At 39.6% G+C, this 18462-nt stretch overlaps 1 protein-coding gene and 1 long non-coding RNA gene across 3 annotated transcripts in view; one reads left to right on the forward strand and one right to left on the reverse strand.

Moving 5' to 3' along the window:
- Window positions 1-2782: 2782 nt before the first annotated feature.
- LOC129338039 (uncharacterized) lies at window positions 2783-6791 on the forward strand. The gene is made up of 2 exons (XR_008597871.1): window positions 2783-2859; window positions 6604-6791. It is a non-coding gene; the product is annotated as an uncharacterized LOC129338039 (long non-coding RNA).
- SNX10 (sorting nexin 10) overlaps window positions 5779-18462 on the reverse strand; it is a 40929-nt gene continuing 28245 nt past the window's right edge. For both annotated transcript variants that reach the window (XM_054992111.1, XM_054992112.1), the window contains exons 5-8: window positions 17212-17312; window positions 15890-15988; window positions 6549-6761; window positions 5779-6119 (exon numbers count right to left, since the gene is read on the reverse strand). In XM_054992111.1, the coding sequence (XP_054848086.1) occupies window positions 6038-6119; window positions 6549-6761; window positions 15890-15988; window positions 17212-17312 (495 nt within the window). In that variant the 3' untranslated portion in view covers window positions 5779-6037. The remainder of the gene's footprint in view (window positions 6120-6548; window positions 6762-15889; window positions 15989-17211; window positions 17313-18462) is intronic.

An 18462-nucleotide genomic window follows, 5' to 3' on the forward strand; every position in this document is an offset into this window, starting at 1 on the left:
GGCCAGCTTCCATTAAGGATGGCTGTACCCTGATGTGTTTTTAGAAGTGGACTAGCATGTAACACATATTTCAGAATACAACAGCTGTGTAAGCTTTGAATCTATAACCAGAATCCATGATTTCCCCTTTGAAGTCAATTTCCCCCCTCTACTGTCAGTGCAGCTTCAGTAAGGAATACTGGAGGTTACAAACAGGAGCATGGTATGGGCAGTTACACCAATTCTGCTTGGTGAGCAGAGAAAAGTGACTCAAACTGAAACAATGGGACTTCATGAATTAACAAATCCTATTCAGCTGCCATTTAATGGGCTTAGCCTCACATTTTTGGCAGAGTGCAAGGTGAACTCTATGCCCCAACCACACTCTTTCTTGAGGTTTCTCCATTTCCTGTCTACTTACAAAGATGCATTTTTTTCTGTCAGATTCCTGTGCCTTAACTTGCTTGACAATACAAGCTTTTCTCAGCATTAAATACAGGGGTGAGGGGAGGGGGGTTGCGCCTGCTAAACTGTTGCCTCTAATGCAGCCCTTAAAGCTGTAGAAACCCTGACCAGATATGCTGGCAACCTACAGCAGGCCATTACCTCTCAAGTGGCCTTCATTGTGAGGGGCACTCTGTGTTTGGCACAAGCCCACGTGCATTCCAAAGCCATCTGTTGAGAAACGGAGCCAGCTGAGAGACTGAGGGCCAAACTACAAGTGATGCCTGACACTAGTTGGACACTTGTCAGCTTCCCTCAAGTTTTGATGGGGTAGGCATCCTGGTCTTGCAGTTTGGCTTTCCAACTGCTGTCCAATGGACTTTTCAACTGTCACTTGTCCAACATTCCGCCAAGCTGCCTTCATTTCCCATCAAAACTTGAGGGAAGCTGACAAGTGTCCAACTAGTGTCAGGCGTCATTTGTAGTTTGGCTCTGAGTGAGAAAGACTATACTGAAGATGGGTGTTAGGAGAAAATAAAAACATGAAAAGAACTGGCATCATACTATGGATAAAGGTCTGGGGCCTACCTGGGTCACAGGTAGGTTATGCCAAACTGTCATCCTTCAACCCTGAAACATACAATGTCTCTGAGTGAGTGCAGAGTGCATTTTCATTGCCACTGAATAGGCTTAACCAGAGGTCATAGTTTTAAAATATGATTGTCAAGCCTTCTAAATCAGTTGTTTAACCTAGAAAATGGGTCTATCATCTCTTCAGAGATCTGCTCTGGTTTCTGAGCAAATTTGAACCAAATAGTGCCCTCAGCCTCAATTCTCTATCTGTAAAATGGGCAACACACAGTGATCGGATAACACTGTCATGAATCCAGAGGAGTTAGCCGTGTTAGTCTGTAGTAGCAAAATCAAAAAGAGTCTAGTAGCACCTTTAAGACTAACCAATTTTATTGTAGCATAAGCTTTCGAGAATCTGACGAAGAGAACGTGATTCTCGAAAGTTTATGCTACTGTCATAAAGGCATGCAATAAAGTCTACAAGGCATCTTGCAAGTTTAAGGCCATTATGGATCATTTTAAGAACACTGCGTATGCTGTGGGCCATCAGCTGTAGCATTTGGCAAACTGGATACTTGCTCTCATTTTTAAAAGAGCAAGATCCAAGTATAAGTTTTTGAGAGTCCAATTTCCCTTCTGTCTGTCTATTTATCTTATCTGATGAAGAGAGTGTTGACTCTAGAAAGCTCATACTCTGGACATTGGTCTTTAAGGTGCTATTGGGCCCAGATCTTGCTCTTTGACTGCAAACCAACACAGCTACCCACCTGAAACCATTTTTAAAAGACTGTTTGAAAACACACAAAGTCCATTCTGAACCCCGCTTCAGAATAATTCAGTTCCACTAAAGGCTCGAGATATTGTGTATGAGCCAAAACATATGTATTTGTAACTCTTGGCTGTTTTTGCAAACACAGACTAATAGGGCTACCTAACCCTGCCACTGTGTGGCCCTGTCACGGCCCTTGTTCCTCAAATTTCAGTGTGTGTGGAGGTGGGTGGGGGGGTGTCCTTCCTTTTAAAGGCACTCCTCTTAATCCAGAATGGCACAGCTCCATATTCAGCAGTTCCCTTCTTTCAGCTCTCCATCCCCGTACAGCCTATGGAAAACAATAAACCCCACAGCTCCGCTGACCCTTATTTCAGGAGTCATCTGACAAACCTCGGTCTGCACAGATCCGCGACAGCCGGCAGCCTGGCTTTTTGCATAACAAAAGCTCACCATCAAGTCTGCGCCTGGGAATGCCTCTCCCCTCCCCCACCGCGGCCGCTTTGCAACCGCATCTTTGCCTAACATTTTGCAGCCCCTTCTGCGTCTATCATTTCATGCATTCATTTCCAGTGTGCCGCGGGAATGGCACGCGGAGGGAGGGGGGGACGCGAGCTTCTCAGACAAACCAACGCTGCCAATTTTGCCGACTCAACCCAAGCGCTCCTGCTTTTAGAGGAAAGACTGCGGCATCGCCCTCTACCCCGTGATTGAGGGGGGGGGCACATTGGTTTGGTTATTGTTCTCCTTGTTGTCAGCTACTGGGCTGCTAGCTCCGGTGATCTCTTGCTTCTTCCCTCCAGGCTCTGCCCACCTACCCCCCCCCCCATGCCTAGCTGGGCCGTTGCTATGGGTTACGGGATCAAGGGCGGCTGGCTTCTCTACCTGACAAACAGCCCCGGCGGAGTTCGGGCGCATGGAGGGCGCCGGGAACACACCGACTCCCAGGGAGCGGGGGGAGGAGGCGGGAGTGAGCTGCTGAGCAAGCGCCTTGCACACGCCCGCCGTCAGTGTGGACTTGCAGCTGCAGGAAAAAGTCCAGCCTGTGGGGTGGAGTGGGGTGGGGTGGGAAAGGAGTGGATCAAGGCCCTGAGGTAAGAAAGCAGCAAACTGCAACTCCAGGTGGTGCACAGGCTGCCTAGAGGGGCAAAGGGGGAGGAGGGAGGGTTGCTCCTAGTGAGAAGCCAGATGGTGAGTGAGTGGGGTTTGAAGGAAAGTTTAGCTGCAGGGGAGGGGATGTGGACTGAAAACCTTGCAGCGTGCAAGTCTCCAGAATCAGGGTTGTATTGTTGCTGTCAGAGAGAGAGAGAGAGAGAGAGAGAGAGAGAGAGAGAGAGAGAAACGACCTGCAAAAGTTAACCAATGAGGAAGTTTGGGGGGAGTTGGGGTTAAGCCGAGCAATGGGACGTTCTGGGGAGTTTGCCGGTGTGTTTCTAAAGCAGAGAAGGGGGGAAAGGGTTAAAAGCCTTTTGGAAGATAAGAGAGTGCAACCTCGGAAAACTGATCTCCCCCCCTCCCCTAACACTTGGTGTTTCTGATAGTTGCTATTTGAAGTTGAGTTGAAGGTAGAAAGTTTCTGACCAGTGAGCTGTTTTGGCAGATGATTTCTGCTTGGTGTAAATGATACAGAAAAAGGAACTAAATAATGAGGGGTGAAGCAACAAATCCAAGATTTTTCAGAACAAAAATATGTAGATTTCCTCCACTCCTTTTCTAAGGGAGATCAGGCAAGCTGATCTGTTCTCACGGCAATTTTTAACTTGAAATTGATTTTTTAAAAGCCGATTTTATCTTCAGTCTGGACTGTTGAGGCCTTTTGCTAAGTAGAAGTACGAATTGCCACTGGAATTCTTACGATTAAGCAAAATGAGACATAGCACAGCCAAAATAATTTTATAGGCAAAAAGTGTTAGGGACCAAAACTTGAGAATTGGGGTTTTCTGTGTGTCCTGCTTTGGAGGGGGGTGCGAAATTAAGTAAACACAGTAGATACTTATTATAGAAAGTGAGAATTGCTGGTGAAGAAAAGTGCCAAGTTTTGTAAATGTCAGAAAAATTGAGTTGTGTGGTTTTAAAAATTAATAATGCAATAAGGATATTTAATGTTTCTTGCAAAAGGTATATTGTTTAAAGTAACAGGTTATTGCATACCAAGAGAATGTGTACATCTTGCTTTAAAACTGTGTATTTTTGTTTTTCTTTCTGTTCCAACAACCACATGATAATGACTGAAAACAATTATTTGAATGCTGGCGGCAAGTCACTAAAAAATAAATATCTTTTTCTCCTCCAGCAAAATATTTTATATAAAGGCAAAAACGGAACTCATTTTTAAATGCAGAGAAACAGGAAGAGAATAGGAAAACTGATGTTGACATAAAATGAATCCAGAAGTGGGGGACATGATATGAAGGAGCCACTGTATGTCATTAGAAAACTAAATCCTGGAATCAAAATACCAGAAATTAAAATATGAATTAAATCAGCATGTGGTATTTAAAATACAAATTAAAATACATAGCATTTTATTTTGAAATGTGACAAAATACAAACACGTTCCAGACATATTATAACAGTAGAGCGTACAGCATTCTGATATTTCACATATTTGACATTTAAAACATCACTTTTTTTTTAAAAAGCAGCATAAAAGGCTGCCCAAAATTACAAGAAGCAAATACAGTGTACCAATACAAAATGTGATTTGTGCAAAGAGTAATAAACCCAAGAATTTGTAACTGAGTTGCTCTGAGATAAATGCTGATTTCAAAAGTTAGCCCTGGGCCTTCTGTTTGATGTCCTTAGGCTGAAATAACTGGATGTAGTCCTAAATAGTCTTAAGTGGAAGTAAGCTCTATTGGTGTAATTGGGATTTACTTCTGAGTAAACATTCAGGATCACACTATAAATCATTTCTTCCCAGCTTTGCTCTGAGGTAAATGGGTTTTAGATTTTGTGTACTGATTATCAGTAGACTATGAAACTTAAAAGTGCACAACTTCCTTTAAATTAATAGCAGTGAGCACAGATACATACATTTAAAACAAACAATTATATTTTAAATTATTCCAGTTAATTTTTTCTGGCATAGTTTTAGGCAGCTTTCCTGTTGGATGTCTTTTGTTCACCTTATCTTAACAATTACAAACCATTTTATTTGCCCCTTTAATTAAATTTTCTAACAGTTGCCTAAGCATATCTTGCTGCTAGCTGTCTGTTAGAGATCAGATTGTTTTGCCTGCAGACACATTGATGTTTATCTTATGAAATGCTGATCAACAAAAACAATTGGCTCAAAGTAGCTACCTGCTCTCCTCCCCCTCCTGCTCCAAGTCCTTAAAATACATATATTTTATTTGAATGGAATGTTTCCAAGTACATGCATTTTGGATGGAGTACAAGAGGAGTTATACTGCGGCTGTCAAAACATACATGAATGAATTTATGGAGTTACCCAGCTGGAATCTTTAAACATGCCCCTACAAAAACACCATAAACTTCCTATTAAGTCTCTTACAGGTTTATTTCTAATATTCACCAGCTAAAATGTTCCTTCCTATTGCTGATTGCTACATCTTTATAAGAAACTTTCATTTTTAAATTAATTTTAAAATATAACTACAATCATTTTCTAACAATAGGCTGTATTAAAAGACTTTTCTTGGCAACAACAAAGAGACTTTACAATTAGTGACCCCAGTTTAATACAGGTTTAGGTGTGCATAGACTTACTAATTTTAAATGGCCTAAAGCATATCTCAGTCTGCACTGGATTGTGGCCACTAACTATGACTGTAACACTGAATTCTATATCAGGAGTAAAAGTTAAGATATTTTAGCTAGCAAACGAAGAAAAACTCAATCCATCACTTGCTTCTTTGTTAAGGTATTGACTTAAAAGTTACTTTGTTTCTACAGTATATTAATGTAGATCACACCAGACTGGAAGACAGCTGAACTGTCATTTTAAAATTCTGGAAATTCACAAAATCATGCAAAAGTAGATAATCCAGTATAGTTTTCAGGATTTAATTAGAGTTTTATTCCTGCAGTAAGAGTTCAAAAGAAATCATGTCAAAGAATCCCATTTAGTTAGGTATGGGCAGTATTTGTATGATTCAGTATTGGCTGTAAATGCATACAAATGTAAAATGAATGAAAGAATAAAAAAAAGACAAGGCTTGACAACTGGACGGAAGTATAACATGTAACTTTCAACCACAATGGAAGGTATTATCTGTCATTTCAGTGATAGCAGTATACAATAATATTTCAGGATTCTTCAGAAACTGTGCTTGCTTTACATCCGTGTGAAATGCTATCATCACTGTTGTGTCCAAGCCCTGAGGATGAACTGCAGAGAAGGGGGCGGGGGAAGAGAGAGAAAAAGAGAGAGGAAATTGGTTTTCACAACACACTCAAAGCCTGAGTAACAGAGGAGAACTTTAATTATCCCCAGTCACAAAAGAGAGACAGGAAATTTGGACTTTTAATTAGCCATTTGGAATGCAGTTGGATATTTTTTTAGTGAGATAATTTAAACGCGAATAATTCAAGTCTGACTAAATGAAATTCACATAATCAGAATGCAGATAATTGAATTTCTACTGCATTCATTAATTCAGTGTGGAGGTGTATGTGAAGACTTCTATGATGAGCTGTCACAGCTCAATAAAATCTCAGTCAATTAATTTTTTCATTATCTTAGTATTGCATCAACAACAACAAAAAAGTGAAGTGTGTTTATTATGTGTGCATGTTTAGCAGAATGTAAGGAAGTAACCTCTCAGAATCTGAATCCGCATAATTTTCATTTTTCTTTTCTTCGTGTTCTACAGGGAAACGACGTTTCAAAGAGGCAAACTGTTGGATTGCATCGGCCACAGAGTATTTAGTATGTCCAGATACACACGCCTCAATCTCTTCTGGATTCAGCTGGGTTTGTACAAAGAGGTGAAGTCTACTGTCTGAAAGCAGCAGTGGATTCTGGAGTATCCTAAAAATAAAAACTAATCAGAAATCTGAACTGGCTTTTCAAGATCATTTTCTCAATATTGTATTGCTTTTCAATTATCTGTAATTTATGCCCAAATGCAATTTTCGATGCAGTAATATGATTGAATATGTGTTATCTTTATTAATTTTTTGGAATTTTAGGTGAGTAAAAACATGAAGCTAATAGTTAAGAACATCTGTTATAAGAATAATTCCAAGGGCATTTCCCCCCTTTTAACCATCTGTTACTAGCATGTGGATCAATTACTTTTTTTGGCTGGGGTGGGGTAGGGGTGGAAAGGTAACATACTGTTACAGAAACTGGTTCACAATCAGTAACCTTGTAGACTTTTAAACTACTGTGTAAATGAAGAAGGCAATACAAAAAAGTCTAGAACACATTTCAAATACCTGTTTAAAACAGAGCTTATTACATAGGCTAATGCAAATTATGTATTTTTACAATTGGATAGAAGTTGCATGTCATGTACAATTATTATTAATCTTCATTTTCAATAGGTTTGTTAAATCATTTTAGAGAAACAGAAGATCATTCATGTCATTGTTTTGCTCTTTATTTTTAACTGGTTTAAAATACAAAAAATGTTCAATTTAACAAAAATGTTTTCAATACAAAATGTACAATTAGCATAAAGTATTCTCAAGAAATAACTACATTTTCTGTGTAGCTTTAAAAACACAACAGATTTATCAAGTTCACACAATGCTGTGATCGTTCAATCTATTTTTTCCATTATGTTGTTCTATAACAAATTCCAATAGAAAGGAAAAAATTCTCCTCATGGAGTACGGCAACTGCAGAACTGAGACCCTAAGAATTTATATATAAAGACCTCAAAATCAGTTGAAGGCATTTAAGTGATACGTAAATTGCATCCTCTCTCAATTATAATTCTGAAGCTGTACAGGACTTTCCCAAAGCAAGAAGTTTATATTGCCAAAGTTTATACTGCTTACTGGCAAGAAATTACTGATAATGTTCTGCAAAAGATGTCATTAGTGTAATATGAACAGCTAAAGCTATCTCTCCCCAATCAGAGGTAATGTAAAACCCAATCACAGGTAATGTAAAGCACAGTAACCATATTTGGATTAAATATTAAAATCTCTGTTAGAATCCAGTTGATGTGTAATGATATTAGTTACTGAAAGTCTGTAAGATCATAGAGACTTAACATTGGAAATAGCTCATACAGTATTTGTAGGGGAAAAACAAAGCTTTGTGTGATCTGAATTTCAAACTTTGCGCTTGGACTAAGTCGAAAAGTTAATAAGGAAACATAATATAACAGCAATGTTATAAAAACCAAAACGATCAGACCTCTTAAAACTAAGCAAAACACACATACTTGCCTAGGCATTATTGAAGCACTCTCTCTCTAACCAAGAGGACCAGCAGCTTGCATTTTCACAGTTCTCAAAATGCTGGTGTGTAACTAAAGAATGCACACACACAGTTGCAATGACAGCTGTATATCTGATTGCATGTATAGAGTCGTCCTCAGCATTTCAACAAATAGGAAATCCCTGATTTAACACAGCTCTGGATGTCTTGACAGTCCTATGCAACCTAAGAGTAGGCTGATTGCTCTTGTCCTTTAACCTGCCACACACATCGATGTAAGTCTCTCAAACAGCAATGTTATCTCTCAAAAACCCAGGTTGGTTTAACACAGATCTTTTAGACTCCCCAACTGCTCCCCCAGCCCCCATTACTAATACTATTCTACCAAATACAGATGTGCATTTCTACACTGCCACAACATTCAAACCAACAGCAGGATTCAGACTATGTTTAGCATTTTAAATAGGAGTAATTTACAATGCAATCCTAAGAACACTTAGGAGTAAGCCTCACTGGACAGATTTAAGTAGGATTCTCAGGAAACCTGTTTAAGATTGTTCGTTTAAGCACTTGCTCTCCTATCAAAAATCAGTGAAACTTAAAATTGCTTAACTTTGACTGGATTCTGCCCCAACTGTGATTGCAAAAAAACTATTCAGTTTCTTGTCACCAGCAATGTCAACTTCCATGGCATCAGCTTAAGAAACCATAATTCATACCAAGTCTTAGCATATAGAAAATCCCAAACTACTAATAAGACATAGAGCACAATCAGAATAATTTAACAGAAAAATAGAGGCTTGGTTTACAATGCAAACATACAGCCCACTATTTTTAATTGAGAATCCTGTAACAAGTATATCTATTGAGTTTAGCATGCACACAGTTCAGTTCTCAGCACCCTGTATCTTTTTTGAAAAAAATTTGCTGGTGTATGTAGCTAGCTTTTATTTGTGTAGCAAAAATCTAAGTAACTGTTCATGAGATTACACTACAGCTACTGCTTTGTTGCTGTTTGAAACGTATTTTATTTTCTTTATAAAATAATGGATAATCTTTAAAATTGATTTTTGATGGTTTGAGGCATTGCACCGCAAAAGTAATGAGCACTAATGTCAATGATATTGGACAGAAATTCATTTTAGCTTTATTTCATGTCCAGCACAATTTTGCTAAGCCTTGAACTACTGAAGCACTGTTATTAACTTGCTGGTAACCCAACATATGGGAACAGCAAACAAAACTGATAAGAGTACAGGTTGATCAACACCTCAAGGCTACCGTCCTTTTCCACCCCCAGCCCCTGCAGCTATAATTCAGTTTCCAATTTTATTTATACTCATTATTTTAGTTGTTCTCTTTTCTACTTAATAGTGCCATCTGGAGGTTTAAAAAGTGAAGAAAGCACAAATTAGATCGTGCACCTTAAACAACAGGTACAGTAGCCTGGAGACACAAACACCGTAAAGCATAAGTTGACCTGTGAACTGAAACAAAGTTCTTTGCACAAGCCCCAAAAGCACCTTTTCCTACACTTTACTATGAAATGAAACCATCTGTGTTTTGTACCAGTTATTTTTATTAATTTGAAGATAAAATTAAACACGAGCATGACTCAAAAAAGGATGTTGTTAGTGTAGCCTATCCTTTGTGTCACCTTTGAGGGCAAAACCAATTTGGTCTCAACTGTCAGGAGATTTTCATTAGGTGGTAGTGGACTGCTGAAAGAACATTACAGTTGTCCTTCAACTACAATGCAGCCTTCAGAACACAATCTGCAGCCCCATCCTATGCAAAGTTGGGCTATTTTAAGCCCACTGAATTCCTACACAGAATTAAACCTCTACCAACACATTGCTGTAAGGTTATAGAATGCTCACAAACATTTTAACTTCTAGAGAAGTTAAAATGGGGGGTCTTCAAACTAGATGAAGTGATACAACTGCATGGAATGAGTTCCTAGGAGACCAGGAAACAAAGAAGCCCAAAGGCAATGTGGTTAAAGAAACAGAGACAAGGCAGAACATACTGACCTGAAAAAGAACTTGTGAATCTTTATAGTCAGTTATAAGGGGTGGGGTCAGAGAATACTGTTGAGGAAAAAGCTAGAGCTGGTCTCTATGGGACACAAGACCAGTGGGACACGGGCTTGCCCTGAGAGTAGCCTTTGCCTCCACTTCTTTTTGTAGCAGCGGCTGAAATCGAAAGAGAGCTGGCTCTTACCAAAACTGAGGGAGGCAGATTAGGCACAAAATAAGCCAGGTCCAAGCCAAACCTCACCTCATTCCTTAGGGCTATGCAACCGGCATCATTTGCACCCAAAGTTCAAATACCAAGAGAGTACATACTCTCATAGAACACATACTCTCATAGAACACACAATCTTACAGCCATGATGAAAAAAGTTGTTCGCAACTGAAACATGTTTTTGTCTCCTGAGGGAGTTTGCAGAAAGCCTCCAAAAATATGGAGGGGGGAGTAAAACTTTTTAACATTCTCCCTACTTGCTTCTAAGGTTACAGGAAGACACAACCATCCATCTCTCCTATACCCAATTACTACCACTATACCAGGATGAAAAGTATTTTTCTAGTTAAAATGAGAAAAAAGACAAGTACTTTCAGTAAAAATACTAAATTTATTATAACAACCCAAACACAGGTATGAAAAGCTAGAGGTCAAGGAAAAGCCAAGTAGACGAAAAGATAATTTTCAACTTTTGAATATGCACCTCAATTTACAAAATTAACAGCTAGCCCTCGGGATTTTGATTTAAGATAGTATTCATTCACCATTTTAACAGGCAGATTTAGATACTGAATGGAGATACAATCTATTCATGTAAGCATTCACAGTACATTTCTAAAAAGTGTTTGCACAAACAGAGGCCCAGGCCTGCCTAGTTGTTCCAGTACAGAAAACTGTCCCAATGGTGAAGAGTAACGCAAGTCTGTATGTGCTCAGGGGCACTGTGTCGCTTCATGTTTTTGCTAGCCAAGCGCCTGGCACAAGCTAAGCCTGGAATTCTGCATGAAAGAGCCTTTTCAAGATCTTAATCTCCATTTGAATAGAAAATTATGAAGCCACGTTTTAATTCTTTTCTTTGTAAGGCTATCTCCCAAAATGTTTACTTTTAGACCATTTGTGGAGGCACAGGATATGAGCTTTAGAACATGTTTATCCTCCCCTAACCTAAAGCAAGTATTTTTAATAAAAGGCAAACCATGTGGTTTGTCTCCTTGGGACAGAGGCCAGCCTCTGGTTCTTCTCAACATGATTTTATTAGGTATATTACACACTGTTCTGTTGCAGGAGAACATATGGGTGAGCAGCACAACTTAATCCTAACTAAAGATTTCCTGTATCTTCTGTAATCCAATACAGTGACAGATGCACGCTTGCATGTGTGCAGGAGGTTAACACTCTGATTTTGTTTTCAACAAATTTACTCAGCCCATTTACATCATATCATGACAGAAAAAGGCAGGAGGGGGGAATCAAAACCTACAGAAACAAGCAAACACAGCCTGTGTTCTGGTGCCCTCTATCGAAAGCAGCCATACTCATCATGATTCTACAGGAATTCTCAGGAAATGCAGGCTATGCTAATACAGATCAGTTTCTTCTTTTTAAAATGATACTTTAAAAAATATTGACTGATGTATTAATCACTACTGGAATATATCATTAAAATGAATGTATTAATACTAATAAATATTAATATCTTTAAATAATATCAAGGAGCTTCCTAAATATAAGCAATTTTATCGTGCAAAAAAAAAAACCCCTCAACCAGAAACCAACATTGACTACAGGCAAGGAAATCTTTAGTGACTATTTAAAAAAAAAATTATGTCCCTCCAGTGTAACCTTAAACTCTTAGCATTCCCCCTCTTTCTTCTCCCCTTACTATTTGGTAGGAAACAATGGTACTGGTGGGGGCAATTGGTGGACCTATCTGGCATTTCTACTCACTTCTGGCATAGGAATTAGCAGACACCTTCTCTCTTTAAATTGGCCATTTTCCCTCCCAAGTTCACAGTCATGGACTGCGTAAAGGCAAACAACTGAAGAATAATGGCAGAAGGTACCAATGATTGGCTTAGCAGTGCAAATCATTTCTCTACATCTGGCAATGCTTGATCATGTGAAGAACCCTTATGCATAGTCAGACCATTTTCTCCATCTAGCTCAATGTGGTCTACTCTGACTGGAAGCAGCACTTCAGAGTCTCAGGTACAAAAGCGTTTTCCCCATCATCTGCTACCACAGATGACACAGTTTGGTGTAGCAGTTAAGAGCGCGGGACTCTATGCTGGAGAGCCAGGTTTGATTCCCCACTCCTCCACTTGAAGCCAGCTGGGTGACCTTGGGCTAGTCACAGTTCTCTGGAGCTCTCTCAGCCCCACCCACCTTGCAAGGTGTTTGTTGTGGGGATAGTAATAACTTACTTTGTAAACCGCTCTGAGTGGGCATTAAGTTGTCCTGAAGGGCGGTATATAAATAGAATGTTATTATATTATTATATATGGACCGCTTTTACTGGAGATGAAAGGGATTGAACATGGGACCTTCTCCCTATAATGCATGCTTTCGGCCACTGAGCCACAATTGTCCCTTTGATTTGGCATGTGCTGGCAGGCCAGGCCTCCTTTATATTCAATTGGATGAGAGGGGAAACCCAAAACACACACACACACATACACACACGAGCCTTGTGCTTTTTAGCACCTGAGCAGAAGCAGACAATAAGGCTTCTGGCACTGCATCAACCACTGCTATGTTCAAAACCTTAGACATTAATAGTGGCGCTGGATTGGCTCTCTAGACAGCCAACAAACCTGAGCTTAAAGTAATTAAATGGAAGTATCAACAAAGCCTGCCCATAATTCACTTTAATAAAGCAAGCCAGCCGCTAGACTCTAGATCCAATTTTCAGGCTCAAGGACAATGGAAATAGTTTTAGTTCGTTCAGTATAATGGGCCTGTTCAGTCCCCTTCTTGGGATTTTGAGCATGACAGATTGAGATTCCACTGGCAAAAGAAAATTACAGGTTACTGGAAATTTTTAGTTTCTCTCATCATAAGCCAGATGGACACCATGTAACTACAACTGTGGGAACTTTTGTTGCTTGTAGTACTGTGTAGGCAAGGATGCCAGAATCTGTAGCACTGGTTCACATTAGTTGGCAAAGTCCATGCAACATCTTAGGACATGCACAGGGCTGCTACTGAATTTGCAGTTGGGAAGTTCTCATGTGAATCTGTCCAGAAACGGTTTGTATAACAGCTGTAGCAATTGTAGCAAATCATGGCAGCCTCGTCTGCAGTCATGTGGAGGAATCAGTTCACTATTGGCACTCCCAGCCACGGCCACATGTTCCTGAGGTGTTTACATAGGGGCCACAAGCTAGTATGGCATCACTCAATCCCAAACCATAATTTAAAGGTATAACCATTGTGGAAAAATACCTGTAGGGTTGTCTCTCATACAGCTGCATCACCAATCTCATTAAATAATGTAAATACTTCAGGAGCTAGCAACTAGCCCCTAGAGAGGTTCATTCCATAGAAGGAGGTGCTGCCTGCCCCATCTCCAAGCTATGTAGAGTAACTACATAGCTCTGTTGTGGACAGAGCAATGGCTAAGGGGGGTTGGGATTTCCATGAGACACTTTCTCAAAATGGTTCTCTGGCAAAATTAACTAGTAAGAGAAGAAGAGCTGTGTTCTCAGGGATTTCTGATTCAAATCTCAACTCTGTCAAGAATTTGTTAGGTAGCCTTGTATATTCCCTCCTCTTTCTCCATTAACTCCCCATCTGTAATATGGGGATAATAATTACGGCCTACTTTATAGGCCTGTGGTAAGCACACACCCAGGGTAATGTCAATCACCACTTTGGGAAGCAATTTCCCCCAGGCCAGTTTGGCTAGAGATCCTGGAGGTGTTTTGCCATCTTCTGGGCATGGAGCAGGGGTCACTGGGGGTGGGAGGTGGGGTAGTTGTGAATTTCCTGCACTGTGCAGGCAGTTGGACTAAGTGAGCCTGGAGGTCGCTTCCAACCCTATGGCTCTATGACTAAGGTTATGTGAAAGGCTTTGGACACTGAATGCACTATGTACATTCTATGTATTACTACGATCATGAGGGCTACATAATTATTTTAATTATATGCAAACTTCCAAATTGTAGAGTAATATCATCAGTGCAATTTTCTGTTGACTGCCAGTCCCTACATCCTATACTATAGGCAGTTTTTTTTCCTTATCCAGGGAGTTGTACCTTGAAAAGGCAAGGGCTTTTTATTTAATGTAAGTTCAGAGCAGTAATGCACCTTCTTTCCCAATCTTCCTATTCACCCCATGAGCAAGACAACATCCTTATACCTATAATATTGAATAGAACACGTAGATGTGAATTCCCTGTCCTTCCAGTTTGCAGCATCCCTAAGTAGCAGAGGAATCAGCACCTCTGTGCAACCATCAGTATGGTGTTCTTTATGTGACTGTGGGATGGAATGCACGGTTGTATAAATACTGTAACAAGAGCTCCGACCCAACAGTTTCGCCAAGATGTTATAAATCCTGCTCATGAATACAAGTCCTCTAAAAATTGGCACATGCAGACGATGTGGATACATCAGCACTCCTCTCATCTTCAAAGTAATCTGGCTGTACTGATTACAATTATGGGAAGCTTTAAGCAACTAAAGATTTTATGGGTGGATTAATATAAGACAGCATTTTTTAGAAATGCAAGTTTGCAATGCTGAAAATTTTTTAAAAATTAAAAATAAAGTTATAAAAGTGGTGGATGATAGCATAAAATAAATGTTCTAAGAGTTCCAAAAGCAACACTGGGTGTAGCCAAGTAGTATCATTACATGGCCATTACCAATAGCAGCACCTAATACCTACAAAGCAATATTGATATATTTGGTTTTCCTGTCCAAGGACACCAGTTCACATGTCTGAACATGCTTGTCTGAAATGCTCAATAGCGCTTATTGGATTGGATTGGATTATTAGATTGGAATTGTGCTGGCCTAATATGTAATAGATAGACTAGCACAGATAGATTTTCAAAAGGAGTTCAAAAGGAGTGATATTAATTGCAAAAGCAGATTTGATGAACTCAGCTCCAGCAATCATAGCAACCCCCACTGTAGTCTGGAAAATGCCTTTAACTTGCAAATAGCTAAAAATGGGCATAGTTATGGACATTCAGTTTACATTACTGTCTGCAATCCTAACAGCACTTTCCTAGGAATAAACCTCATTAAATCAAATGGGACTTACTTCTGTATAATCCCTTTTAGGATTGCTCCCCACATAAACTAACACCAATACAGTACATTGCCTCCTATGTTTATGCAACGCACGAAAATTCTTCATATTGCAAAAAAGGGCATCTTACGTCTATTGCTTTTTAAAAGCCTGTCTAGCTTATAAGCAAGAGCTACAAATTAGTTTTTCAACAATATAAACTTTTAAAAACAAGATCACAGCTGTGCTTCAAAAGGGGAAAAAGCAAACATTTACAACCTCAGGGCTAAGAAAAGTGCAGCCATTGAAAGACAGAGTCTTGTTAAACATCTGAGCAACAGCTATGAAGGTCCTTTAACAGAGTGTGCAAATCAGGCTCAGCAGTGGCCACTAGGTGGCTGCCGTGTACAGGAGATGAACATGCCGGAGGAATAGGCTATTAATGACCTCACTAAAGCTACAGCGCTATCACATTCCAAAAAAGCCATATACTCACTGTTGGAGGAATTCTTGCAAGCCTTGCCGACGATGGTCAACATGCTGGGGATTATTTATGTTAAAAAATGGAGTTTTGGATGGAAGTTCTGGCAATTGTCTTTAAAAGAAACAGAAACAGTTCATGCCTCAAACTAAATTACTATTACAACGATACCTCTTTCACACAAACCTTTCAGATTTGGAAAACAGGCTCACAGAGGTTGCTGTGTGTAGTTCCTGGGCTTGGATTTCTGCAACTAAATACTTGTCTCTGCATTCAGAGTTCCTAGAACTGGGTAGGCTTTGGAGCAATGGATTTGGTTCTCCATGCTCTCCAAAGAGGTGTCACTTCCAACTCCATCCCCCACTCCTTTTTTGTTTTGTGTGCAGATAATAAGACATTCCATCGAGTGCTTAGCAGCACTGTTAAGTACTTCATAAAATAATATATTACATTTTTAATAGTTCAAGAGGCTTAGGATAGGTGGAGACTTTCTACAGTAGTAGTCTGAATAAGTCTTTGCCTCCTCCCTTCCCAAATCCTGTAATCTCCTACACTGACAGTAGCAGATATAGTTTTTCAGCCCCAGGCAAACTCAATGCCGATACAGTAAAGCCCCAGGGACCTATAGGGGCTGATTTTATGACAGTTGATTTTTTTGTTGTCATTAATACTTGTTTACATCATATTTTGTGAGCTGCCTTCAGCATGTTTTCATTGAAAGATGGATTTTAAAAAAATCAACCCAAACAAATAAAGGCCTGGTATTTATCAGAGAGGGATTTTACTTACTCCAAACCTTTGTGATAAAGAAAGAGTGAAAACAAGGTATTAGCTTTAATAAGCTGCTGCAGCATAGTGGTTAAGCACTCTGCTGATTCAAATCGCACAACTGCCATAAGCTCAGCCGGTGGCCGTAGTTAAGCTACTCCTCTCAGCCCCATGTCCCCAGTTGCATTGTGGGGATAATACTGACACCAACTTTGTTCACTACTCTTGAGCAGGGCACTATTCTGTCTAGAAGAGCAGTCTATAAGCACAGTTATTATATTATATTAATAAGGTGTTAATAAGGGTTTTGATTAGAATGCCAGGCTAGGATATGGGTTTTTAATCCCCATTCTTCCATGAAGCTTCCTAGATGGCCTTGAACCAGTCACCTGCTTTCATTTTCTTCTACCTTGCAGAGTTGTTGTAAGGATAAAAAGAGGAAGGAGGGAGTCCTTTTTATACCATCCTTATCTTTTTGGAGGTAGGGTGGGATTACACTTGTACTAGATACAAAATTTAAAATAAACAGTGTACATAAAACCTTATGAAAATGTTTAGAAGTTACTCACATCAGCACAGCATTACTCTGAAGTCTTTGACGAAGCCACACAAACTCCCGAAAACGCCGCCGGACACAAGATGTTTTTCTTGTAAAACACATGCTATTCGTCTGTAAAGAAAAGCCACTGTGCTTTATTTGTATGTTAATTTATCTAGGAAATACACCACATAACCAGTATCTTGATTCATATGCTATGCAGATCTTTGAATGAAGATGGCCAGAAGCAGCCTCAGGCTCACTGAGAGCCAAGCTACAAGTGACGCCTGACACAGGTTGGACACTTGTCAGCTTCCCTCAAGTTTTGATGGGAAATGTAGGCATCCTGGTCTTGCAGCTGTAATGGAGAGCCAAGCTGTAAAACTAGGATGCCTACATTTCCCATTAAAACTTGAGGTAAGCTGACAAGTGTCCAACCTGTGTAAGGTGTTACTTGTAGCTTGGCTCTCATTCGATCCTCCTTGTGTGGCACCACAAGCTAATCGATTAACTCCTGGCTCAGCAAACCATAGTTGGTTGTTACATCCAAACCAGCAGCCTATGTTTTAGGCTTGCTCTAAAAAGCAGAAAAAATTGTAGTTTTCTATCCTGGTTTGCAAAGGATGTACAACCATACTTTGCAAGACTGAATATAATGGCAGATCTATGATTTATTGAAAACCAGGAAGTAATTAATTAGCTTAGAAGGGGAGGAGGAATTGTTTAAGCAAGCCTGAACCTTCTTCCAGGCTAATTTTTATAGTCTGTCACTGCATTTAAATTAAACCAGACAATGCATGCACTGAGCTTCCTCTAGATCCTCAACATATTTTTTGCTTCCTGAATTAAAATAATATCCCAAACAAGCAGTTGGGAGTTGCAGGATTTGATTTTTAGAGAACATTCAGAGGCACTAGGATCAAACTAGGTGTCATTATTATATAGGTGATACTGAAAGCCATGGGATTTAACGAGATCACTAAGGGACAATTTGTAGAGAGGACAGAAGAAGTCTGTGGGCAAATTCATTGGCCTCAAGAGATAGAGGGAAACCGGACGACAAGCTTCCCCTTATGGGAACAATGAATGTGTGATTAGATAGGAAGAAAATCAGCTGAGAAATGAATCAAGGACTTAAAGAGTATGAAGGGAGTCAACTGCTTAAGATTTGTGGAAAACAGTAGAAAATATATTAAATAATACATCAAAAAAGGAGGAGAAAGTATTAAAGGCAGCAGAGAGTTCAAAGAGATGAGAACAGAGTAGAGACTCTTAGATATGG

This window comes from Eublepharis macularius, chromosome 11, assembly GCF_028583425.1.
Source record: "Eublepharis macularius isolate TG4126 chromosome 11, MPM_Emac_v1.0, whole genome shotgun sequence".
Taxonomy (NCBI): domain Eukaryota; kingdom Metazoa; phylum Chordata; class Lepidosauria; order Squamata; family Eublepharidae; genus Eublepharis; species Eublepharis macularius.